At 39.3% G+C, this 24225-nt stretch overlaps 6 protein-coding genes across 14 annotated transcripts; 1 reads left to right on the plus strand and 5 right to left on the minus strand.

The window, feature by feature from the left end:
* Nucleotides 1-2772: 2772 nt before the first annotated feature.
* LOC104824394 (F-box/LRR-repeat protein At3g48880-like) lies at nt 2773-5442 on the minus strand. 6 transcript variants are annotated; one of them, XM_010556458.2, is made up of 6 exons: nt 5259-5442; nt 5080-5147; nt 4712-4864; nt 4267-4335; nt 3759-4185; nt 2773-3522 (listed from the first exon to the last, which is right to left on the minus strand). In XM_010556458.2, the coding sequence occupies exons 5-6, from the start codon at nt 4172-4174 to the stop codon at nt 2955-2957; spliced, it is 984 nt and encodes a 327-aa protein (XP_010554760.1). In that variant the 5' UTR covers nt 4175-4185; nt 4267-4335; nt 4712-4864; nt 5080-5147; nt 5259-5442; the 3' UTR covers nt 2773-2954. The 6 variants fall into 6 exon arrangements, with proteins under 6 accessions (XP_010554760.1, XP_010554759.1, XP_010554758.1 ...); XM_010556457.2 differs by lacking the exon at nt 4712-4864; XM_010556456.1 differs by lacking the exon at nt 5259-5442 and having other exon boundaries at nt 5080-5248.
* Nucleotides 5443-6237: 795 nt separating this feature from the next.
* Nucleotides 6238-8787, plus strand: LOC104824395. The gene is made up of 6 exons (XM_010556459.2): nt 6238-6666; nt 6976-7068; nt 7215-7448; nt 7583-7685; nt 7753-7982; nt 8233-8787. Exons 1-6 carry the CDS (start codon nt 6338-6340, stop codon nt 8450-8452), a joined length of 1209 nt encoding a protein of 402 aa, XP_010554761.1. The 5' UTR covers nt 6238-6337; the 3' UTR covers nt 8453-8787.
* Nucleotides 8788-8842: 55 nt separating this feature from the next.
* On the minus strand, nt 8843-11774 carry LOC104824396 (rhomboid-like protein 20). 2 transcript variants are annotated; one of them, XM_010556461.2, is made up of 8 exons: nt 11555-11774; nt 11304-11404; nt 10587-10727; nt 10268-10334; nt 9810-9961; nt 9602-9703; nt 9393-9515; nt 8843-9273 (listed from the first exon to the last, which is right to left on the minus strand). In XM_010556461.2, the coding sequence occupies exons 1-8, from the start codon at nt 11577-11579 to the stop codon at nt 9103-9105; spliced, it is 882 nt and encodes a 293-aa protein (XP_010554763.1). In that variant the 5' UTR covers nt 11580-11774; the 3' UTR covers nt 8843-9102. The 2 variants fall into 2 exon arrangements, with proteins under 2 accessions (XP_010554763.1, XP_010554762.1); XM_010556460.2 differs by having other exon boundaries at nt 8843-9279.
* Nucleotides 11775-12412: 638 nt separating this feature from the next.
* Nucleotides 12413-15928, minus strand: LOC104824398 (F-box protein At2g41170). 3 transcript variants are annotated; one of them, XM_019203783.1, is made up of 8 exons: nt 15826-15928; nt 15489-15644; nt 15145-15213; nt 13810-14311; nt 13506-13585; nt 13229-13401; nt 13049-13123; nt 12413-12953 (listed from the first exon to the last, which is right to left on the minus strand). In XM_019203783.1, exons 4-8 carry the CDS (start codon nt 14281-14283, stop codon nt 12766-12768), a joined length of 990 nt encoding a protein of 329 aa, XP_019059328.1. In that variant the 5' UTR covers nt 14284-14311; nt 15145-15213; nt 15489-15644; nt 15826-15928; the 3' UTR covers nt 12413-12765. The 3 variants fall into 3 exon arrangements, with proteins under 3 accessions (XP_019059328.1, XP_010554766.1, XP_019059327.1); XM_010556464.2 differs by having other exon boundaries at nt 15735-15921; XM_019203782.1 differs by lacking the exons at nt 15145-15213; nt 15489-15644; nt 15826-15928 and having other exon boundaries at nt 13810-15138.
* A 1575-nt stretch (nt 15929-17503) lies between these two features.
* LOC104824399 (sigma factor binding protein 1, chloroplastic-like) lies at nt 17504-18453 on the minus strand. The gene is made up of 2 exons (XM_010556466.2): nt 18311-18453; nt 17504-18205 (listed from the first exon to the last, which is right to left on the minus strand). The coding sequence occupies exon 2, from the start codon at nt 18151-18153 to the stop codon at nt 17716-17718; it is 438 nt and encodes a 145-aa protein (XP_010554768.1). The 5' UTR covers nt 18154-18205; nt 18311-18453; the 3' UTR covers nt 17504-17715.
* Nucleotides 18454-20737: 2284 nt separating this feature from the next.
* LOC104824602 lies at nt 20738-24025 on the minus strand. Its single transcript, XM_010556697.1, has 6 exons — nt 24021-24025; nt 22407-23919; nt 21675-22315; nt 21308-21596; nt 21097-21217; nt 20738-20808 (listed from the first exon to the last, which is right to left on the minus strand). Exons 1-6 carry the CDS (start codon nt 24023-24025, stop codon nt 20738-20740), a joined length of 2640 nt encoding a protein of 879 aa, XP_010554999.1.
* Between the last annotated feature and the right edge of the window lie 200 nt (nt 24026-24225).

Below are 24225 nucleotides of genomic sequence, written 5' to 3' on the forward strand. Positions count from 1 at the left end.
TGTGAAGAGGTCTGATTTGGTTTGGTTTATCTGCAGTCCAGAGTAGCTCGCAAACACCTCCAGGATGTTTTTTATTTCGCTGATGGAATCGTGTTTTGCCTCTGAGAATATGATCACATCATCTGCAAAAGACAAGTGGGTGATCAATGGATTTATACAGCCTTGATGGGGTTTTAGCTTACCTGAGGCTGCCGAATCGTTAAGCATCCTTGATAGAATCTCCATTGAGAGAATGAACAGGTAGGGTGACAAGGGATCTCCTTGTCGTAGTCCTCTTCCTCCCGGAAAATATCCCACAAGTTCTCCGTTAACTGATATCGAGAATTTCGTCGTTGTTATGCATTGTCTGATCCATCGGATGAATTTTCCCGGTAATCTCATGGCTTGCAAGATGCTGATGATGAAATTCCAGTTTACGGTAACGAACTGAATCATATACATGACATATATAGGATGCATTCTTCGTCGTTTTTAGGTTACATTATGTATACGTAAGATTCATACAGGGGCCTAATCGTTACTTTAACATAACACAGCTCGATTCGATAGAGAAATGTTAATTTAATATAAAAAAATAATATAAAAACAAGAAGTGTATTCAATGGATCAGTGGCGGACCGAGAGAAATGTATAATTGGGAGTAAATTTATTTTTATTATAAGCAATTTAATTTTATGGGGGGTATTTTATAATTTTATTCTAAATTTTACATAATTTTTTTTTTGTATAGAAAATAAACTTTTGTTAGTGATTGAATGGGGCATATGCCCCATAGTATGTAGATCACCATGACGTGTGCGAGTTTGAATCAGATTAGCCGCAAATATCAAGTACCAATCCATTGGATGACAACCGATAATTAAGGGATGAAACAAAACTCTATTATATATAGCATATATATGCTTTGTTGGTCTACATTTTTGTATTTTTTTCGCATCAAGTCATCATTGGATCGTATATAACCAAAGTTTTGTCTTAAATTATCAATTTGATATATATATATATAGAGAGAGAGAGAGAGAGAGAGAGAGAGAGAGATCGTGGGAGAGGAAGTAGAAGAAGAAGAAGGTGAAGGCGTGAAAAAAGGCAACTGACAAAAGGGAGGGAAGAATTGATGGGTTTTTATTCAATGAAGACAAAAAGGACCGACTCTTCCTCTCTGTCCCCTTTTCCTTTTCCTCTTTGTTGGCTCCTTTTTTAAAAAAAAAAAAAATTTAAAATTTTTATTTTATTTTTGTTATCGTTGTGGATATATTTTTGGAATACTTTCGTAATCATTCTCATTATTTATCCTGCTATTTCAGTCTAACTCAACAATATAAAACGCTATTAGATAATATTTTAAATTGTTATTATTATAAATAAATTTTATATGATAAAATACGGAATAAAATAAATAAAATTATAACGTCGATATCAGTGGTGAAATAAAATCTATTATTTTTTTTATTTTGTTAGTCATTACCTTAACATTATAATTTTATATTATATAGATATATTTTCGTGTTTTATTATGATTGATGGTTTATATCAAAACTGCCTTAGGGAAATTTAGTGAAATATCATATGTTAAAACAAAAATTAAATCATACATAAATCAAAATATTTAATATTTGAATTTAATTAGTTATCATATACTGTTATTAGTTTGTGGTTTTAACATTTCAATCCCGGTGAGTATTCATTAGCGGAAGTTTTGGGTTCGGTCAGTCAATGATTCACGCAGTTTTCACATTGAATACAAAACATCAAGCATATATATATACATATAATATGCTTACACAAATAAAGAAAATCATTGTTATAAGCACCAAGTTAAATGCCCAATAAAATGAAACCATGAACAATCAAACAAAACTAAGATACAACAGGTAAATTTTTAAAAATAAAAACAAAAACTTGTATGGACTTTCATATCGGAGATAATAAAAAGATAAAATGTGAAAGGGGACAGAGAGAAGAGAAAGGGGGAAAAGGTGGAGGGAGATTTGTCCGAGGGGCGTGGTGGTTTCGGACAGATGATGTCCCCTCTTTCTTCTAAACCCCTTATCTATATTTATTTATTTATTTATTTTTAAACCATACATTTTTGTACTGCTTTTTATTTTATTTTTGTTTGTAAATTAAAAAAATAGATGATTTTTTTTTTTGTGTGGCAAAAGCAATGATTAACCCCACACATGAGTGTCTTTGACTTGACGTGGTGTGAACATTGTGATTGCGAGTGCCCTTTCCCATCCCAAGTAATTATCTTTGACCACCTTATTTCCATTTTCATTATTTTCCCCCCTTTTTCCTTTCCTTAATTTAAATTCAGAAACGTGACAAATTAATTCTTGATTAGGGAATAAAATACACAATATATAAATACATATATATACGAGAGAGGGGGGGAGGGGTAAATTGGGCACAAACATAGATAGTGGAGGACGTACATATATGTTGACGATCCATCAAACTGCACTGCGTACACAAATAATAATATTCTGAGTCAATGGGCTTATGATGTTTGATGAACAGTATTTCCCCATCACTTTATAATCGTGCCTCAAGTACCATTTATGACATTCTTGGCTTGTGTTTGATATTATATATATATATATATGCACACATGCATATACATATACATATACATATACAGGTACTCACAAATATATCAATTGATAAAGAACTTTTAAAATGAGGCCCATGAAAGGTCCAATATAATTGAGTGGACCGGCCCAATTGCCATAAGATTCCAGAGAATATTTTTTTTCCAAGAAGTTTTCTAACTAATCGTCAAAGGTTATTGATTCAGACATCAAAAAAGCATACATGAGATCATCAGAAGAGTTTCACTACAGAACACGAGTACCTGTCGGAATCTGATTCAGAAACCTCATGCCACAATATCCTATCTCACACAGATCATCATCATCATCATCATCAATTTTCTTTCCTGGAAAAAAAAAACCCTAACAGAGATGGAGTGAACTCACTTCGTCGGCTTTCCATTGGCCTTCCTCGTACTTGTACCATCTCACGATCCCTTCGTCCATCTCCGTCCTCTGGCACATCACGCACGTCTCCAGCTCCATACACGTCAAGAACTTCCTCAGCCTCGCGGCCTTCTCCATTATCCTCGAGTCCAGTTCCCTCACCACCCGTCTCTGATGCGTCAGTCCCCTCGCCGGCTCCACGACATAGGAGTGAGATATGTTGAGCACTTCCAGGTTCGGCAGCCCGTCGAGGATGGCTAAGAGAGCATCGTAGTTAATGGAAGAGCATCTGAGGCTCAGAACTCGCAGGCCCGGGAGGAGGGAGATGAGGGTGTTTGCGAAAAATGGCTCGAACGGTCCCATGATCTTGAGCTCGGTGAAGTTCCTGCAGTTCTTGGCGATCTCCGCCATTAGATATGGCGGGTTTGCGATGCTTGGCATTGTCAGAGACTCTAGATCTTTCCAGATGCGTATCGACTTGCATATCCCCGTCTTCTTTATCCTGTTCCATGCCGGGAGAACTAGTCGTTTCAAGCAAGGGCTCCTGCAACACAGAAAATAATAGTCAGAGCTAGTTGCCCTGAAAGTTTCAGACTATTGGAAGATGAGATCAAACCCATTTCAAATACGCAATCCAAGTATGGATCAACCTCGACGTGAAAAAGCCAAAATCATTAGCTTGCTTCTTAGAACCAAGAAAAGGATTCTTTTAACATATCTAGAAAGCCGAGAATCACAAACTGTGAAAAGGAAAAGGACGAGAGTGTGAAAAGACTTTACCTTTCAGCTGTGTAAGTAAGTTGCTCGTCGCTGACAAACAAGTTGAAATGAAAAATCAAGGTTGTGGTGCTTCCCCTGCTAAGGTTCATGGACAGTTTAAGGACCCGAGTCAGCGTCTCATCTGAGCGACGTTCCACATATACATACGGCTCCAAAGGGATCTTGATGAAATGCGATTTCATAAAAGATAGATCGAGTGTTTTCCACAGAATGGGATCGCAGCAAGCCACTCGCCATCCACTACAAACATGTGCTAAGCCTGAAGTCAACTCAAAGACGCTAAATCTCTGGAAGATCTTCACTAAGATGTCGGTGTCCAAGTCTTCCCATCTCCTGATAACCGCCTCGCTGTCTTCTTCCATTGTCAGAAACTCGAGAGGAGATTCTTGAAAGTAGCTGTTATGGCATACTGTCATAACGCAGAGCCCTAGACGAGCAGGAGAATGTTTATCAAACTAACTGAAAACCAGAAAACTTAGATGTGGAAAAAGACATATATGAAGCTTACCGAAAAGAAAGAGAACGGGAGATCGGCACGCAAAGTACAAGCAATGTCCTCAGAACTTTTGGTGACCCACTGCGTCAAAGAAACAGTAAGGGCTCAGTGAAAGTCGAGGACTTTCAGATTGAATTTTAGAGAGAATTTAAAATGGTTTGAGGAAATATCTCGTGTTATTCATTCAAATATTGCCCGTGTTGTTCAGCCATCTCGGACAAACGCAAATCAAACACATACGAACCATGATAAACATAAAACAAAGACCTTAGAAACCTGTAGACTACTCGGCTTTATCCCCTTTTACATCTCTCCTACTGTAAGACAAACAGTCAAAAAGCTTATCAAAGTATCCATTTATGTGCTCTTCATCACTTCATGCCAATGTATAGTTCATGCAGTTGATCAGATAGCAATCACCCACGGGTACAGCCACTAGTAGGGCTGGAAAATGTACCTTTTACAGGCATGTACAAGAACTGCAAAGGGTACCATGATTCTTCAAAGAAGAATCGTTAAGAAACTTCATGTCCGAGTATCACAATAACTATACGTTTTAGAAAAATATGGGTGAAAACTTGCAAGATCGTCTCGAAGAACATTTCGGAACCTGAAACAAACCACCCTCTAGAATTCAGTAGATTTTTAATTTCTACAGCAAGCTACGGACATTTCATCGTCCGACACCGATCCCTAAAACCCAGAAACTCAGGGACTGAGTTCTGAATTCAAAGATCGAACTTGCCCTTGTTCTAAAATCATCAAAGCCCAAAACCCAGAAACACAAATTCCTCGCTTGGTGAAATTAAGAGTCAAGAATTTAACCTAGACGGAGAGAATTGACATCGAAAATGGACTGAGAATTCAAACAGATCTTGAAATCATCAGCCTCTCTGATATCACCACAAGCGCAAATGGCATCAGATCGAACACGAAGACCTTAGCCAAAAGAAAGAAACACCCATCGATCAAAGCAACGAACAAAGAGACAAGAGAAGGAATACCAATCTGGTTCCGACGGCGGAGATGGTAGATCGAGATCTCGGCGACGGGTGAAGATGCCGAAGGAAAAAAGGGTTCAATTTTTTTTTCTTATTCCAATCAAGAACCAATGGATACAGTGAAAAAAATAAAGCCCCATCAGAGAGGACAGTGGCGTTACACCTCAAGGAAACCGTCAGTCAACCATGTCCTCTTGAAAATAACATGGAAAAAAATATATATATTTTTCTCAAATAACCAGTAAATGCACGAAAATTGGAATCCGAATTTATTTGGGGGAAAGAAAAACAAATTGAGTTCCGCTGTAAAACTACGAAAGGCAGATCGACAACTCGCTCGAGTAAAGACCAGACACAAACCGGTTCGGTTCTGCAAAATCGAGGAGACAAAACAGAGAGGTCTTTAGTAAACCGGTCCAATTGATTTGAACTGGATCCGGTACAAATCGTTCCCAATGATGTGTCACGTGACTTGTGCGACTTGATTGTGGCGTCACGTGACCACAGTCTTTTTCCTCCGGTAATATTACTCAAATAATCCACTTGGGTCGCAGCAATTTCATTGTACACCACCGAAATTTTTTTTTTTTTTCAATTTTAACCCACTTTTCAGTTGGAAAAGTCCGAAATACCCTTTTCGTTTTATTTTTTGCAACCTTATTACGACTAATATATAACTGATATACCACTAAAATAAAGATGATTTTTTTGCCACATTTTTTAGAATCAATTGTAACTATATTTAAAATTAATTACGAAGTCGTAATAACGAAGTTGTTTTCAAACGGATAAAAATCGCGTATTCATTAAAAATAATTTCGTCTTTCCACATATAAAAAAATGTTATGTTTTTTTTTAGGTACACGTAAAATAGGTGCAATTTAGTTATATTTTTCATTGTACAAAAAATTCCAATTGAATCTAGTTACAGAAAAAGAAAAAGTGAATTATTATTACGTAGACCCAACTACGTCATTTGAGTAAAATTCCCTTCTCCTCCCCGGGATCTGATTTTTTTTTCTCGCTCCTTCTCGCTCTTCCTCCTCCATCTTCAGGCTTCGCGAGCTCTCTATGCAACTTCAATGGCGACGATAAGCAAAGCCCTAAGGTCCAAACCGTCTCCGGGATCTCAACGTCTGGTTCTCCTGCTGTGTATAGTTCTCTTCTCATTGATCCTCATTTTTTCTTCTGTGATTTCCACCGGCGGATTGGGTTTGCCGTATCAGAAAACCCTAATTGATTATTTCCTGACATCTCCTCGGATCAAGAGACAACATACGTTGTCTGAGAAGTACTTGTACTGGGGAAACAGAATTGATTGTCCTGGTAAGCATTGCGATACTTGTGCGGGTTTGGGTCACCAGGAATCCAGCCTCAGGTGTGCCCTTGAAGAAGCCATGTTTCTTAACAGGTGATTTGCTCCATTACATTTTCCTCGTCTCCCGAGAAAAGTTGCTAACTTTTGTTGTTTTTTTTTTCTGGCGATTCAGCTCTTTTTTTTTTGGGATTAGAAGCGATGAGCTTCTGAATTTGTTTTGTTGCGTGGTTACGCTAATTTCCTGGGTTCATGTGGAAGTTTCAATCTGCTGAATTAAATACTCATGTTCAATGAACGTTACTTCTGTCACTTTGTGGGCATTGAGGAAAATGCTGAAGCTTTATGGGTGATAATGGTGGAATTTGGTTTTCTCGTATGTAACAAACATTTTTTCTGTTGCAGGACATTTGTGATACCTTCTCGGATGTGCATTAACCCAATGCACAATAAGAAAGGCATTCTCCACCGATCTGGCAACGATACTACAGAAGAAGGGTGGGTGTCCCTTAAGCATCATGCTTCTGGTTGTGTTTAAATCTGGAAGTTATGGTTGTCTCGACTTCGTCGTGTTTCTGTAATATGCAGTACCTTGGGAGTGTTTGATGCTGTTTTCACGCAAAGTTCTCTGTTTCATTTTCTAGTTGGGGAGGAAGCTCTTGTGCAATGGACTCTTTGTATGATATAGACCTCATATCCGAGAAGATACCCGTGATATTGGATGACTCAAGGATGTGGCATATTGTGCTATCGACGAGTATGAAGTTAGGAGAACAAGGGATTGCGCATGTACGAGGAGTTAGCCGCCATGAGCTGAGAGACAATAGCCGATACTCAAAGCTTTTGCTCATTAATCGAACTGCAAATCCCCTCGCATGGTAATTATTTTTGTTTTCCTTTAGTTATGCCCATATTCCTCTGGTGAAATTGGCGAACATAAAGTTGGTTAAAAAATCATGATACTTTAGCTTTTCTAGATCTTGTCTGGGCATTGATGATCATTTCTGTATAGGTTCGTGGAATGTAAGGATCGAAACAATCGTAATGCTGTCATGCTCCCTTATTCGTTTCTCCCTAAAATGGCAGCAGCAAAATGGAGAGATGCAGCAGAAAAGGTGACTATGAGTTGCAGATAATGCCTTGCTTTGAGTTTGTAGTAATCACTCAGTTTATGTTTCACAGATCAAAGCACAACTTGGAGATTTTGATGCTATCCATGTTCGTCGAGGGGACAAACTGAAAACCAGAAAGGACAGGTTTGGGGTTGAAAGGACATTGTTCCCCCATCTAGACAGAGACACACGCCCAGCATTTATCCTTCGCAGAATTGAGAAGTGGGTCCCAGCTGGGCGGAATCTTTTTATTGCTTCGAATGAGCGAACACCGGGATTTTTTTCACCTCTTGCTGTCAGGTAATTACCGGGCTTATGAAAAGACTTTCATCACAAAGTGGAATGGACAATTGGTGTAGGGGAAAGGTAGTTCAACTTAAAGGTTCACAGTTCTATGCATATATATGTAGATGCACTCGTGAGATATTTGATTTGCCTCATGACTTCTCAATTATAGTTGACATTATTACATAGATTGCATTTGCAACATAAGGCTTTGCTCACTGGGAGTTTTGACATTGCTGGAGATTCTGTGATTTATTTGCTGCAGGTACAAACTGGCTTATTCATCAAATTTTAGCGAGATTCTGGATCCTATAATTGAGAACAACTACCAATTATTCATGGTGGAAAGGCTTATCATGATGGGTGCCAAGACATTCTTCAACACATTTAAAGAATATGAAACGGATCTGACCTTGACAGATGATCTGAAAAAGACCAAGAATTGGCAAATACCCGTATACACCATGGATGAAGAATCAAGCTAAAGTTTCTTGTTCCTACGTAAAGTCTACTCCGATTGTCATGGCTTCAAACCAGTAGTAGGACATGAGCCACTGGGCTGGACATGAGCCACTGGAGCTCAGCCCAGGTTAGGCATTATCAGAATCTTGCCTGAAGTCTGAATATATGCTGGGACTGGACAAATCCATGTGTGTAACCAGAATCGAGAACATCTTGCACTTGTATAGATGTAGATGGGTTTTTTTCCTGACATTACATTAGATCTTCAGAGAAAATCGTATGCAAATGATTTTCCCCGAGGAATTTTGTACACAGATCTTTGTAGCTTTCAGCAAAGTTATGCAATTTTTTTTTCACATTCATCAATGTATAAACACACCTCAGATTGGATATAGTTGTTTTCACGTTGTAACTACTGAAGCAGCATTAGAAATTTGCATATTAGCCTGTAACGTTCGATCAGAGTACAAGATTCTCAAAATCTTTGTTCCAACTCTAAGGGGAAATACTGCACATCTGGCTACACTACCTATGTTTGCGAGACAACATCAGCTTTTGGTTAATGCAAAGACCATCTATCTGTTCTTGTTGCTCTGGTGATCTCAAATGGGAAATGGACGGTCTCTTGTCTGAATTCTTGCCATTTAAAATCAGACCAACCTTCCGTTTCCGGTTAGTGGGACTGAGCTTCGAGAAGGATGTTGGTGGCTGCATTGACATCGTTTCTGGCGTGAACCAGAGCCTGTCTGGCTGCATTACTGTCGAAACCCATTGAGACCAGCGTTGCAATGGCTTCCTCTGATGGCGCCACACTTGCTGCCATCGGAGCTGCCTGGTAAGATCTCTGAAACTTCGAAAAACATCAAAGGGTCAATAATGAAGATGGACAGGTTTAGAATGACAGACATCATGAAACGGTTGCAGCAGCAGAGAGGAACAGAGAGAGCATGAGATGAGATTTACCTCTTGTTGGCGAGCCGGATGGGTTGACATACCACCGAGGACATTCCTGTTAGGTGATCGAGGAGAATTCCCGATGGATGGCAAAGAAATCCGGGAAATGAAAGAAGTCATAACCTCAGGTAACTGAAACATGCTAACTTTGTGTTATTTTCAGGCTTTTGAGATAACGAGTGACTTTTTTCGGTATCAAACGTGAGAAAAGGAACAACCTTTGCCCTGCGGATGCCAAGAACATTCAACCGATATAAAGAACCGGTTACTATGCCACAAACTCCTGGCAGTATGGATCTTTTCCAAGATGATAGCAGAAGCTGCACATCAAGAACCGAGGCAATACCATCTTTAGGACAGAAAAAAAAAACATACTTAACACACCAAGACAGCCAACTAAACATTTGAGTTTTTTTTTTTTTTTACCTGGAGACCAGCCAGATATATGAAGGACTTATCAGAGAAGCGCACACCAAACACGCGAAACCTAGTTGAAACCGGAATATCAAAGTAGAAGGGCACAAATGAAGCAAATATGAGGCCATATGGTCCAGAGGTAAGTAAGTTTGCTGTTGGATCTGCAAATAATATCGAAAAAAAAATTACTAAAATAACTATATGGTCTTGAATAGCAACAGAAGATCATCATCATAGATTTTATGGTTTTAGATAAACATAAAACAAATGTCGGCCTAACCACATTGATAAACCAGAGAAGATGTCCAAACCGAACAGAAAATCATCACTTGTCATCATGTAACCAAACCAATTTAAGCTAAGTGACTACTATAATACCTATATATTTGCTACATAAATGCCAGTGCCCATCTCTCAAGTCTCAAGTGAACAAACATCCGATATAAGATAGCCGATAAGATGGTTACCTTTAAGTAGAGATAGCAAGAGTGTCTCAAGTAGTAGTGAAACAGTCATTGAGAACAAGATAAAGACCTGCAGAATAAGCCCTTTCCAATTACCCTTTGGTGAGCAGAACCAGAAATAATACAAATCCTAGAAGATATGCTCACTACCGATTTGAATATATGATCATTGATGAACCTTTCTAAGCACAGATTAATTAGTCTAGATGAATGTGTGAACACAAAACCTTTCAGTTATGCAATCCCTAACGATCTGAAATAGTAATGACCGAGGAACATAGCAAGTATTACGAGAGAACTGAGAGAAAATGTTATCACTTACCGAGTATTTATTCGAACCTATCTGTCTCTCGAAAACTCTGAAGTAGTATAGTAAATATAAGCCGAACATCAGCTCTGGTGTGGATGAGAAAGCGAAAATCGACATGATTAACTTCCAGACGCGAAACTTCTCAAAAATATCCTGCCATGAGTTCGGGAAAAAGGTTTATAAAATGGTACAATAGACAACCTCAGAAGCGATCTCGGCACATAGATACCCTTTTTAGGCGACCTATCCATTGAAGAGAAACAAATATGATCAAGGAGATTCATTCGATCAAATGCACAAAAGAGCAAAATTTGGATGTGAGATATTGAAGAATCTAAAACTGGTGAAACAGCCCATTATTCAGAATCACATGACTCGCCGGAAAAACAGACAAAGGCAGAAGCTTGGTCAATTGTAATGGCAGAGTCCTAACCAAGACCCAAACTTTTAGCTTTGGCTGCTTCTTTTCGAGCAAACAAGACCCCGATTACTCCCAGAAAGACGACTACTTCTTAATCCCACGGGAGAACAACATTGCCCACACATCGAGAAACCACAGGAAAAACTCAGTTTCTTAAGCCAAAGTTGGTGACTTTAGCACAGTTAGGCAACATTAGTACGAAGAACCCTACAGTTCACCAGCATCGGACCCGCAATCGGATCCTAATTCGACCCGCAATTTCCTGAATCTAGAAGGATCACGAGTAGGAAATCACAAAATGCGAGCACCTGGTATGACAATCCGAGCTTGGAAGAACGGCCTCGAATTCCGAAGAACACGGTGAAAAGGGCGCTCCCGATGACGAAGGCTTTCGCGACCGGAGCATTACCTGCGGCGTCGATAACCCAACACACATCAATCAACGCGAACGGAAGAGCAAGAGAAATTCAAGAGGGTATAATGAGAAAACAAAAAAAAAAAAGCAATCAGATTTCAGAAACGGATTCGACCAAAGGAGGATGATGGTACGGATACGTACTGAAACCGGAGGGACCGCCGTTCATCTTTGTCGGATGAACAGGAGAAGAAGAAGACGAAGCAACAATCGGGGAATGAGTTCGTCAGCGATTGAATCTGGAAGGACGGGGAGACCGAGACGCACCTCCTCAAGTCCAAAAGTTGTTTCCTTTTTTTTCTTAATATTTTTTATCTACGAAGGGGGAGGATGCTTCCAAGAATTGAAGACTTGGAATAGAAGAGATTTTGCAGAAAGAGAACAATAATCTTGGAATAAATTAATTTAATGGAATTCTTAAAGATGGTTGTTGGCCCAAATCCAGATCCTTTGACATACAACATACTGCAGCTACTCCTACCAAATATTGTAATACAAAACACGGTATCAGCATAATCAAAATATGATTAGAATACATCGGGTTTGACTATCAAGAATACCCAAAAATTATCTAACGGGCAATATAGTTCGGATAGTCAAAAATTCCCATTCCAATTCTAATTTTAAAATATATCAACCCTCCAATTCAAATTCAGTTATTATTCTAAAAATTCCAAAAAATACCGAATATTTAACCCGTTTTTAAAGACTGTGGTCACCAGTTTGATTGTTCACAGAAATACCAATGTGTGCAACTATGCGTTATCTTGTGGGACATTATAAAAAATATTATTATTTTGCTATTTTGACTTCAACATATACACTTCTCCGATTGTAACCATGTGATCCGAAATATAGTGTGGTTCATAACATTAAAATTTTATGATGTTTTAATCAAAATATGAACATAATAAATTAGTGTGAATCATTCATACATTTAACGTTATAATCAATAAAATCAAAATATGATCACACTATATTTTAGATTACATGGATCACGACTTGAGAAAATTACATGGTATTTTTAATACGATAAGTTAAGTTGTCAATGATATGTATTTGTTGTGTAAAGAAACAAAAAATAAATAAAAATCACTCCCAAAACCTGTTTTCACATCACAGAAATCAAGACAAACCCCAAACTTGTACATTAGAAAACCCACCTAATTGAAAATCTCAACCTAAAACTCTCCCACAAAATTCTGATCCTTCCAAAACTTTGAGGAATTCTGCATGTTGGCCTTCGCACTTTTCACACTGTTTGCCATTTCTCAGACACTGACTGCTGTGCTAGGGTTCTTGCTCCTCCCCTACTCCAAAAAATCCTGCTTTTTTTCTGTTCGGAAACGCTAAATTTATTCCAACACTTGGGTCGGCCATAAACGATTCCACGTTGAAATCTCTTCCTTTGCGTACAATTTCCTTACGCCGCCATAGAAGCCGTCGGATTCGTTGCCCGTTTCCCGGTGGTCCGTCCTCCTTATCACCGTCGTTCTCCACGGCGACTCCGGTCTGAACTGTCTGAATTCCAACACCACATTCTCTGTAATGAAAAACCCAGAATCTCTTTTGATCCGCAAACGCCCAAATTCAATCAAAGAGGTGCGACCCAAAGTGACAGTGATTTAATATTGTTACCGTCAGATTCACAGAGACAGTTCTTCTCGTGTCCGCTGCAGATTTGGAGGTGACCCACGATTCCGTACCACCATCCTACGCCGCAGAAAAACGAAAAGTCACAAACTTTGATCGGGTTTCGTAGAGAAACTTATCTGACAAAGTTGCAAAAGGAAAAGATCAAAGGTCAATGGTAAAGACCATAAGGGAACTCCTTGCTTCTTCTCCACTGGATCTCGACATGGTCATCGGGTCTGAGTTCGTGTAAGCAATCCGACTCGTGCAGAGCACGTGACGGCGTGTCGACAGGCGGCGATCTAAGCCTCTCCCACGTGACGTTTTCCTCCGCTGTACGCCGACCGCACGGGGAGTATCTGAGGAAGATGAAGGAAAATGACACAAATTTAAGAGGGAAAGGTTGCAGATATGTCGGAAAATTGATGAATTTTTTTCAGAGTTGATGGCTTTGTTTGGTCACCTAGCTCGGAAAGTATCAAGCTTTGAGTTGTATCTGATTTCTGCATCGTAACATGACATCATGAATCCAACATGACCATTCTGCAACAAAACAAAGACATGCTCTTGTTCTTCAGAACCCACTTTGAACACGGAAAAGACAACGCAAACAAGAAGCAGAATCATACATTTCAGAGTAATTTCTCTGGGGATTTCTTCCGTTTAATCAGATGGGTTTTTTTCCTTAATCGACATAAACGCAGAAAGTCGTGAACTTAATGTTTTTGACTTGAACGCAGATATGATTTATACAGAGGCAACATTACCTCGCGGTTGAAAACTTGGGCTGGGAATGAGAACTTGCCATTTTCAAGAGAAGAGTACCAAGACATCACCGAGAGACATGAGCTTGTCTCCTCAGCTCCGCCATTCCCGTTGTTTCCGAGTTCTGTCTTTGCACTCAACAACGAGAAGGGCATCGATTTCGCAAGAACACTGAGAAGATTCCAATTTGTGTTACTTCGGTTTGATCTTCTGAGACAACTCATCTTTGCTGCGACATGAGACCGCCACTCTCTAGTCGCTGCATCTCCCATCAATCTTCCCCATTTGTTCTTCATGTGTTTCTCCCATAGATGATCGCTCATACACCTCTCCCTTAACTCAGAGCAAACACAAGCCATAACGCATAGTTCAGCTGGAGAAAGCTTCTCGAGTACCAATTCTAATGCCAGTTCAGGCAAATCAAGAAGTGAAACTCGGTTTTCCCTCTCAGTTTCCCAGTTCTTCTTGTTCTCCATCTTTCTTTCCCTTCTAAATGTCAAAACTCTGCAAAACCCATCGCGGATAATGCTTCTTGGGAGCCAAGAAGCAGCAGAGAATGCATTCGAAAGCCAAATCCAAAGGAAAGCAAAGTACTTGTTTTCCATTGATGAAAGACTCTACTCAAAGCGATCACAAGAAATAGGAGAAAGGAGCCATAACAAAAAAGGGGGGGGGGAGTAGACACCACACAGAGAAAGCTTTATGGCTCAAGAAAATAAGCTTTGACAGCTCACACACGACAACAAGAGATCATATGTTTCAAGTAAATGGGCAATGAACAGACAAGGAAACGGAAAACAGGGGAAGAGAGAAAACGACACCATGAAATAGTTATAGCAAATGTTAAACCTGCATATACTATATCGAAATTTCCCGGTGAATGATGGGGGCACACTAATAAATGAAAGGTGTGGAAGCACAGGGCAATGTAAAAAAAAACAAAACCTTTGGTGGTTAGTCATACAATGGAAATAAATGAGAAAGTGACCTAACTTTCCTACTGAAAGTGACAACTGGCGGTTCATTAATGTCTTCGGCTTGCATTAATCAGAACACCTCAAGATTATTCCGAATTAGTAATTTTTTTTAATTTGTACAGATATATCATTAGCTAATCTAAATGTTAAAACTCCACAAGTTAAAGACAAAGGATCAGTTTGGTTGGAGAGTTCCATCAAACTTGGATCTTCAGTTTACCACCGCAAAATGCCCCTCAAAACAAAGTCCCCCAACTACTTTTTTGTCGCCTAATTTCTGCCAACCTCCCAACCACCACCTTCTTATCATTCAAATCTAAAGAAGACTACAACAAGAATGGAAGGGAATGCCAGATTTACCATTAACTTGTTGAACTTCTCTTGTCGTTCACCATCACCGATTAGAGCAGTACCCCAACGATGAGCAGTCTGACAGGGAAAAGAACAAAACTAGAATTGGCAAAGGTGAAAACACCCAGACGCTCCACCGATATGGACGTACTATACAGTTTTACTTCATGGGTAATCAGAAACATGTAACTATTTAGGTGATAAGGCTAATTCTCTGAGTTAACTCAGCAATAAGTGTTGGTCTTTAGATTAACCCGTCACCCTAAAAACGTCTATTATCCAATCCAAGTGTTCAGATCCTCAGAAATACAACAATCCCAACCTATCTATACATCGAATTCCAAAGAACTAACCATCAGATGAAGATGACCCATCGTTAATTTCAGAACGTCGACCACACTTCCTGACTTCCTGTTAACTGCATCATTCGAGGGTTTACGAAAAGCAGTTCTCGTATAGCCGCTATCATGAGGAAGATAATCCAGTTCGGCGTCCATGAAGCTTGGCACCTGAAAACACAGCCAATAATTATTAACTCAAAAAAAGGTCCATATAAACAAACGAATCCCAGCAAGTATGGTCGGTCAAATAACGCTTACAGGAAATCCCAAATCCATGGCCTCGCGGAACAAAGCAAAAGGCCTCAAATTCGAAATCGCAAATGGACCCGGGAATCAGATGCTCGCTTACCCTCGAGTAAACTGTAAACGACCCCACTCGAGGGGATTCAGCCAGCGAAAAACAACGGATTCGGAAATCGATTTGAGAACCAGAAACCAAAGTTCCCGAGAAGATATCTTCCAGTGTATCGTCCGCAATCCTCGCGACGCCAAAGCTCGATGAACGCAAAAAGCCCAATTAACGGCCTGCTTTGGGCCCAATGGGCCTGTAGGAAAGAATACAGCCGTGAAATTGAATAGTAGACTATAATGTACAGTGCATATGTACTCACAATAGTCGATCCGCGAGATGTATGTATGTATGTATGTATGCATGCATGTATGTATGTATGTATAGATGTATGTTATAATTGGTCCAATTGGAACCATGGGACCGGCCATGGCCACATGCATGGAAGGAAGAGACAAGAGAGCCTATGCCCATGCGCCATGACAAAAATAAGATGCAACCATCACTCCTTGTCGATCCAACACCCGCCATTTATTTAGATTCTAAGGTCTAATTTTGATTACGTCGATTTTCGTGTTTTTTTTAATTAATAAAGTTTCAAATATAAACAGAGGTATGTGTATATAAGAAAAAATGTTACAAATGGAACACCCGGTTCCCACATTTTTAAAACAGAAAACATTATTTATAAATCGATAATATTTTTTTTAATAAATCATAAAAAATTATATTCCGATACTTAATAATTGTTTTTTTAAGTGTTTTGTGCTTTCTCGTTGTTAATGTTTATCCAATATTTGACACAAAATGATGGTTTGTACATATAACATTTCATATAACAAAAGAGACGATGTCGGCTGCGAAATAGGCGTACGATACCAAGTAGGGTGATATTATATCAATTCCCCAAACGGTCGAATAATTCCATAAATTTCATGGAAAAGCACCCTAAAAAAAAGGCAAAATCTTTACATTCAGCAACAGCTAGGGGTGGACGCTTCGGAACCGTACCGAATCGAAAAAAAAAAAACGATATTTTTTTCGATCTGAAACCGTTTTCAATTTTCGAACGGTATTATTTTTAGAGAACCGAATTTTTCCGGAACCGAACCGAACTTTGAAAAATTCCGGAAAACCGAATATTTTTTAAAGAAATCTATCTTTTTTAATAAAACCCGGAACCGAACCGAACCGATACCGAAACCGAACATAATATAAAGACCGATTGGTACTTATTTTTGTAAAACCGAAAAAACTGAACCGATCCATTCTCGTTCCGAACCCGAACTGTTTTCCGAAATGTCCACCCCTAGCAACAGCCGTGTCGAGTTGCGTTCGCTGATCCAAACGTCGGCAAACTTTTAGACATCTTTACTTTACGAATCATTAATGCTTATTAACGAAAATCTAATTACGTATTTACCAAACAAAAAAAAAATCTAATTACATATGCAGACAACTAGAAAGACAAAAAATAAAACGTAATTATGCTCATAAGATTATATATATTGGGAATAGAGAACTCTCCTTGCAAATAAAAAGAATGAGTTTTCACCATCGTGATTAAGTACTACTATATATATTTGTGTGTGTGTGAAATTGAATTATCCCGAGAGATATTCCAAGTTTCGAAAGAAAGCTGTACCAATCAGTATCCGACGTTTAGTACCAAAACTCGAAAAGACGATAACAGATTCACTTGATAAAACTATAGTAATGCACAAAACACTGGTTATCGTAATTAATTGGACCGAAAATTGCATATTATTCTGTTAGCTGTAGATCATGATCGATTACATTGCATAAAGGTTCACGAGACAAAAAAAGAAACAGACATACAAACGCAGATTCTGAAAATGTACACGATCTTGTTATATGTTCTTCATATATATGATATAAAACCTATATATATATATAAAGGTTTTATTGATGAAACCCTAATTCAAAGGATTACACAGAGTCGATGCTTCCGAACGCATTCACATTATAAAACCCCGTTTGTAAACATCCAGAGAAACTCTCCGGCATGTGAGGAACGAACATGTCACCATCCAACGCCTCGAAGTAGTCCGGGACGAGATCCGCCCCATCGTACGGCTCCTGGTCGTCCTCAGCCTCCGCGGCTGGAGTTTCCGTTTCGGCGGAGCCGGGGACCGGAGAATAGTCCTCCGCCGGGAGAATAAGCGGCTCCGTCGGGAGATCGACGGCGTCTTGGCCGGTGAGTTCCTGCACAAGCTCTCTGAACTTGGAGGCACAAGTCTCTACCTTCATTGGGTTTGATATGTACCTGACTTTGATGGGTTTCGTCTTCTTCTTCGCCGTCTTCGCCGGTTTCTTCGTCGTAGATGATTTCCTCTGTTGTAACGTCGAGAACACCGTCGTTTCCATTTTTTCCGGCGAGAAGCAAATATGGGTTCTTTTTTTTTTTTGAAATCCTTTGCTGTGGGAAGGAGACTGGGAATTAAATGGAGAAAGAAAAGGAAGAAGAAGAAAGTTGGAGGAAGATGCTACAATGAAAGAGAAACAAACAGATTTATGACAATACCTGATTAAGTCTTTTAAGTCTTCTGTGTGTGTTTTTGTCGTCGGCGCTACCGACGGCGCGTTGGTCCCACGCGCTTTGCTAAACTTTTTTTTCCCCGTAGAAGAAACGGATATGTATATTATGCATATATCTCTGTAATGTGTGTGTATTTGTGATTTGGGTCCTTATATATATGAAAATGAAATCACTCTTCACCGGTTCTCCGTGAGTTTCTTTTTATTTTTTATTTTATTTTCGATTAGGGTTATGAAAAATTTGATGGGTAAGCGCATAAAATCTTATTTGGTAAGTAAAGGACTATACTGATGAGAGACCGACATGAGGTGGGGTTTCATATTTATGTTTGCCTTTTAATCTTATCTCATATATATATTTCCGTTGTTTTTATCCAACAAATACGATATAATGGACGATATGTATATATAGTTCTATGATCATGGTATTACATAATAACTAAGAATAAGATATCATTATGTATATACATACACGTAAAACCAAGATCTTCCAAAGGAAGTGGAAATGCCAAAGCTCGTATATTATATATTTCGAATCTTTTTATAAACCAGAAAATATCAACACCGTGACATCATCCAAACCCGCATAATGATGACGTCATAAACGTCTGAGCGAATAGCGCCACAATAAAAGGAAGGGAAAATGGCAAAAACCCACACAGATTATAACAAATGTGTAAAATTAGTACATCAATTTTTTATTTGACAAAATCCCCCACCCGATTTCAAAATTTCCCATTTTCTACCACCGATTATTCCTTAAATTTCCAATCAACACAGGGAAGGGATTTGATCGTGCCACATCAGCATCCCATTGTTTATGTGGCATGACACATCCGTAAAAGTGCCACGTCAGGTGACACGTAATCAGTCCTGTCAGCAATTTCGATTAGTTAAATCGGTTCACTTAACCGATCCGGTTTACTGTAAACCGAATTTTTTTTTAAATTGAAATTTGGGACTTAGGTCGAAACCCTAAATCAGAATGCGCATTTCATTTGTCTCCTCTTCACTCCTCTGTCTCCTCTCCTCTCCTCTCGTCGCCTGAGAAGATCGCTGTCGGAGACGAGCTCCGGTGAGACGGCATGGCTCATGCGTTGCTCCGGCGTGGGTGATAGTCGTCTCGGTGGTTCATTCCTGGTTCGTTGGTTCATTCTTGCGTCTCCGTAGTTCACTCCTATCTCGGTCTTGGTGGTTCATCGTGTTTTGTCTGACCCTACTGGTCTCGGTGGTTCGCGTGCATCGTTGTTCGCCTGCGTCGTGGTTCGCCTGATATTGCTTTGGCAGGTACACAATTTTCGGTCTGTGTAATTGTCTCGTTTGGTACGCGAATGCCAGATTCGATCCGACATGATTGTTCTATTTTGATGGGTTAATGTTCGGATCTTTGTGTAGAATGAGTTTTAAATCGGAAGGCAGTTCGAAATATAGTGGGATTTCTCATAACAAAATAGGTGAAGCTATATCGGCTAAAGGATTCCCACAGAAATGCGAATGTGGAAGTCGTATCGTGCGATATACTTCAAAAACAGACAACAATCCCGGAAGAGTATTTTTTCGATGTGCTAATCAAGAGGTATTGTGTATATAACATTAGTTATGTATGTAACAGTATTGGTTGCATTTCGGATTTGGATGTCTAGTTGAATCTGAAAGGATGTTGTTGGTTTTTGTAGGGCACGAGAAAGCATGTTTTCAAATGGTTTGATGAGGCTACAATTGAAGAAATCGACGAATTGAGAGATGCCTTTGAATCATTACAAGGACAAATGGAGAATTATGTAGGCAATGACAAAAAAATCGAAGCATTGACACATGAGTTGGAAATTTACAAAGCAAAAGTGGAAAAAATCGATGTCTTGGCAAATGAGTTGGAAATCTACAAAGCTAAGGTGCAACATATCGAAGCCGAGAAATACAAGTTTGTGTTTGTCTTAATAGGAATTGTTATGTTTTTATACTACTTTCGTATTTCTGTATTTTAAATTTGGAAGTTGTGATGATGGTTAAGGTTTTGGTACTGCTATTGTCGGTTGTATTTGTATGAATCAATGTAATCGAGTTGTACTAGTAGCCTCGGTTGTTTTTCTATGTACGAAATACTGGTTGGTATTCATCTTGTTTGTCTTTGTTGTCTATGATTGTACCTGTACTAAATTACCCAATAAAAAGAGACAACATTGCATGTCTCTAACACTAACTGATTCATACTAAATAAAAAGAGGCAGCATTACATGTCTCCAAATGTCTCAAATTGATCCAACAAACATACATAATCCAACAAACATACATGATCCAACATTATATGTCTCCAAATGTCTCAACATGAACCAACATAACATGTCTGAAAACGATCCAACATTACATGTCTCCAACATAACGTCTAAAAAAGTCTGAAAATGATCCAATAATCCTAAATTTGTCCAATCCGATCAGCATGTCCCCGAAGGTCCATCGCGTTGAACATCTTTGTCATTTTTCGATCTGCAAACCAGATAAAACAACGATTAAAAACAGAATACTACTATCGAATGACATCCACAATGGTAGTTTAACATCATACTTACCCCATATTACTACGACTTGGCCGTGGGATATTAAACTGATTCTGAGTCATTCCCAGAAGGCGACGTCGTCTGGTAGTCAGGTTAAGACCAGATTGCATTGTTTGACTGGATTGAGTGGGTATACAAGTATCTATCATTGGAAATTGCTTATTATATAACCACCGTCCCAAAATTATGAAAATGCAAAGAACAAAAAATGAAATACCTTGAGCTGAGTTTGCATGAGTCTGAGCATTGGACATTGTGTTGTTATCCGAAATTGATGCTTGTTTTCTTTTGGAAGCTGCATTACTACTATTTGATGCTGCAGTGCTTGATTGTCCTTGCTGTAAAGAAGAAAGCAATGATTGATGACAATCGCAACCCAAAAACATGTAAATAAATTAATGTACCACAGATGTCATTCATGTCCTTACCATGTTAATGGGCTCATTCTTGCAAGTCTTTGCGTTGTGCCCCGTTTGTTTGCATCGGCTACAACGAAACAGCCTTCCATGTCGAGTCATGTGTCCGGTTTTTGTAGGTGATTCATGAGGATCCTTTCTTCGGCTATGTTTACTTGGCCGACCAGGCATCTTTCTATCATCAGGGACTAAAATTGGTGGTTTGTCGGATCTTTGCCATAACGGTTCACCATTGACAGGGTTAATGTTGTTCTGGTATGTTGCCTGCCATGTTGATTTCAGGAAGTAATGAGAAACGTACCTGCAAATAACTTTAAAAGTTAGTAAGTAGTATATTAAATTTCAAGAAGTTATGAGAAACTGTACTTTGTTATTTTACCTTGAAAGTTTGTCTCGAGTCACTTTGATTACAATAATGGCATGTTGACAAGGTATTCCCATAAGTTGCCATCTCCGGCAAGCACATGTATTTGCAGACAAATCAACCGTGTAGCTAACACCAAATTCAGAAACCTCATATTTTCCCTGTCCACTTCTTATGATGTGACAATGTCGTGCTCGGGCCAGCATGGTGTCCAGCTTCCTCATAAACCTTGGTGTGAACTCAGTTTTACACCTTTCAGCCTGACATGCTCGTCGTGCGTTACGTTGCATTGCTTTTCGGCGGATTTCCTCAAGCATATCAATTATTGGCCGTAGTCGGGCATTTCTGATCGAACCATTAAAACTCTCCGACAAGTTGTTTTGGACTGCATTGCAACGCGACTCAGGATTGAAAAATGCCCGACACCACCTCCTAGGATTAGCCCGCATAAATGCTTCATACGCCAATGGATTGTACCTTCTAATGTCAAGGGCGTATCCTTCGAACTCACGTACGAGGTAGCATTTTGCAGCCTTCCAGAATAGCAGTTTCAACTCAAGATCCTTGAATTTCTTTTTGAAATTAGCAAATATATGTCGTGTACACATCCTGTGCTCGGCGTGAGGAAGCTCATTTTCGACTGCATTCACTAACCCCTACAAAAAACAAAAGCAAATAAAACAGATTACGAGATATTTCGAAGAGTAAATAATATGTACTTTTAGAAAAGAATCATATATCAATTACCTTTTGCTTGTCGGACATTATAGTTAGCCCCCTTCCATCATCTAATCCCAAATCTAATCGTAATTTCTTGACAAACCAGGTCCATGTATCTGTATCTTCGATACGTACAACTGCCCAAGCAATAGGGAACATGCCATCATTGCCATCCCTTCCAACAGCAGCTAGTAGTTCACCCTTCATCTCCCATTTCAAAAAACAGCCATCCAAACCAATAATGGGACGACAGTGTGCTTTCCACGACTCTCGCAGCACTCCGAAACTCACATAGAAACGGTCGAATACTCCCTGACGCTTCAACACTTTAGCTAATCCGATTTCCGTTGTGGTATTTGGATTTGACCTATTCAGCTCTAACTCATAGTCCCACAACTTCTTAAACTGGATTTGAGGATCTTCCATCACCATTTTCAATGCAATACGTCTTGCCTTAAAACATTTGGTAAGAGTGACCGTCAAACCATACGATCTTTGAATGTCAATCTGCATTTTTTCAGCTGTGAAGGCTAACTCTGTTCTAATCCTGTCTGCATACAACCTCGCAATTTGACGCATTGTCAACATACTCGCATAAGTGTCTTTCTCATGGTTATGATCATCCTTATAAATCTTGATCATCCACTTGCTTATGGGGGTCTCAACCGAGCAGTAAACCCTCCACGGGCACCCTACATTGCAACATATAGCTTCCAATTTCGTCTTGTCCCACCTTGACAACTTCACATTAAATTTCTTATCCAACACATAGTCAAACAAAGCTTTCTTAAACTCGTCCCCTGAGTTGAAAGTTCTCCCAAGATATAAAAAATCATTTGGGGGAAAAGTTGAAGCTTGTCTTCTTGGTGGATTATCAAAGTTCTCCCATTCTTCATCTGTGTTTTCCGGGGTTGGTGGGACATTCCCATCACTATCTATATACTCGTCAGACGAGCTATCTCTGCAAACCAGATACCACTCATCTCTATCATCATCACCAACCGGACCACAGGGGACTTCTTCAACAAAATCATCACCATCAAAATCGAAATCATCAAACTCTCCAATATCATTATCACTATACCAACATTCATCTGATAATGAATCATTAATCTCACAATCCTCAACAAAATCTTCATCATCACTATCATCATCACTGTCATCGTGATCACCCTCAGCAGCTGAATTTTCCCAAGTAAGTCGGGGACGAGGTTCTACATCTGGCTCTGTCTCTTGGTGGTCGATAAAAACATCCAAACTACCATCTTTTTTTGCCATTTCACACATTTCACATATTTCACTGTCCACAATCTCTTTCCTAACCCTTCTTTTGTTTTCTAGAGGCTCTCTTGCCAACTTATACCACATTTCTCTTATTGGAGAACCTATCTTACGAGATTTGACAAATTCTTCAAAAGTGAACCAACACAGAGTATCCGAATCAAACCAAACACCTCTCTCAACTAACCCACCTAGGTAATAACTTTTGCTATTCGCTTCTTCCATAAAACCACCCATGTAAAAGTTAATCTGAATCCAGCTGCATACAATTTCAAAACTAAATCTTAACTTTCTTCTTCTACAACAATCGAAGTATTAACTCTTGCGAACAAACTAAGTGTTATAACCCAGAAAACTTACCTCATCTTGCAGAAGTTCGGAGCACCGACCCTAGAGCTAGAGAAACACGAATACTGTAACCCACCGAGACAAGTATCGACCTAGGAGAAGGAGCGAACCACCGAAGAACGACGAAACCACCGAAGAACGACGAACACCCTGAACCACCGAGAGCAGTAGACCAAGTGGAGCACCACAAACCACAGAAGCAGCGAAACTGGAGCAG

Source organism: Tarenaya hassleriana, unplaced genomic scaffold (assembly GCF_000463585.1).
Source record: "Tarenaya hassleriana unplaced genomic scaffold, ASM46358v1 Cleome4, whole genome shotgun sequence".
In the NCBI taxonomy this organism is placed as follows: Eukaryota; Viridiplantae; Streptophyta; class Magnoliopsida; order Brassicales; family Cleomaceae; genus Tarenaya; species Tarenaya hassleriana.

What these genes read in the sequence shown, in the direction of transcription:
- LOC104824394 (XM_010556454.2), bottom strand. Translation starts at nt 4,174, where the DNA reads ATGACAGTATGCCATAACAGCTACTTTCAAGAATCTCCTCTCGAGTTT. An exon ending in CTTACTTACACAGCTGAAAG is followed by an intron (nt 3,523 to 3,758) that starts GTAAAGTCTTTT and finishes TCTGTGTTGCAG; the next exon opens with GAGCCCTTGCTTGAAACGAC.
- LOC104824395 (XM_010556459.2), top strand. Translation starts at nt 6,338, where the DNA reads ATGGCGACGATAAGCAAAGCCCTAAGGTCCAAACCGTCTCCGGGATCT. An exon ending in GAAGCCATGTTTCTTAACAG is followed by an intron (nt 6,667 to 6,975) that starts GTGATTTGCTCC and finishes TTTCTGTTGCAG; the next exon opens with GACATTTGTGATACCTTCTC. An exon ending in AACGATACTACAGAAGAAGG is followed by an intron (nt 7,069 to 7,214) that starts GTGGGTGTCCCT and finishes TTCATTTTCTAG; the next exon opens with TTGGGGAGGAAGCTCTTGTG.
- LOC104824396 (XM_010556460.2), bottom strand. Translation starts at nt 11,579, where the DNA reads ATGAACGGCGGTCCCTCCGGTTTCA. An exon ending in CGGCGGTCCCTCCGGTTTCA is followed by an intron (nt 11,405 to 11,554) that starts GTACGTATCCGT and finishes TCGACGCCGCAG; the next exon opens with GTAATGCTCCGGTCGCGAAA. An exon ending in CTTGCTATCTCTACTTAAAG is followed by an intron (nt 9,962 to 10,267) that starts GTAACCATCTTA and finishes TATTATTTGCAG; the next exon opens with ATCCAACAGCAAACTTACTT.
- LOC104824398 (XM_019203782.1), bottom strand. Translation starts at nt 14,412, where the DNA reads ATGGAAAACAAGTACTTTGCTTTCCTTTGGATTTGGCTTTCGAATGCA. An exon ending in CCCAAGTTTTCAACCGCGAG is followed by an intron (nt 13,586 to 13,809) that starts GTAATGTTGCCT and finishes GTTTTGTTGCAG; the next exon opens with AATGGTCATGTTGGATTCAT. An exon ending in CTTGATACTTTCCGAGCTAG is followed by an intron (nt 13,402 to 13,505) that starts GTGACCAAACAA and finishes CATCTTCCTCAG; the next exon opens with ATACTCCCCGTGCGGTCGGC.
- LOC104824399 (XM_010556466.2), bottom strand. Translation starts at nt 18,153, where the DNA reads ATGGAAACGACGGTGTTCTCGACGTTACAACAGAGGAAATCATCTACG.
- LOC104824602 (XM_010556697.1), bottom strand. An exon ending in ACTCGAGACAAACTTTCAAG is followed by an intron (nt 21,597 to 21,674) that starts GTAAAATAACAA and finishes AGTTATTTGCAG; the next exon opens with GTACGTTTCTCATTACTTCC. An exon ending in AGAATGAGCCCATTAACATG is followed by an intron (nt 21,218 to 21,307) that starts GTAAGGACATGA and finishes TCTTCTTTACAG; the next exon opens with CAAGGACAATCAAGCACTGC.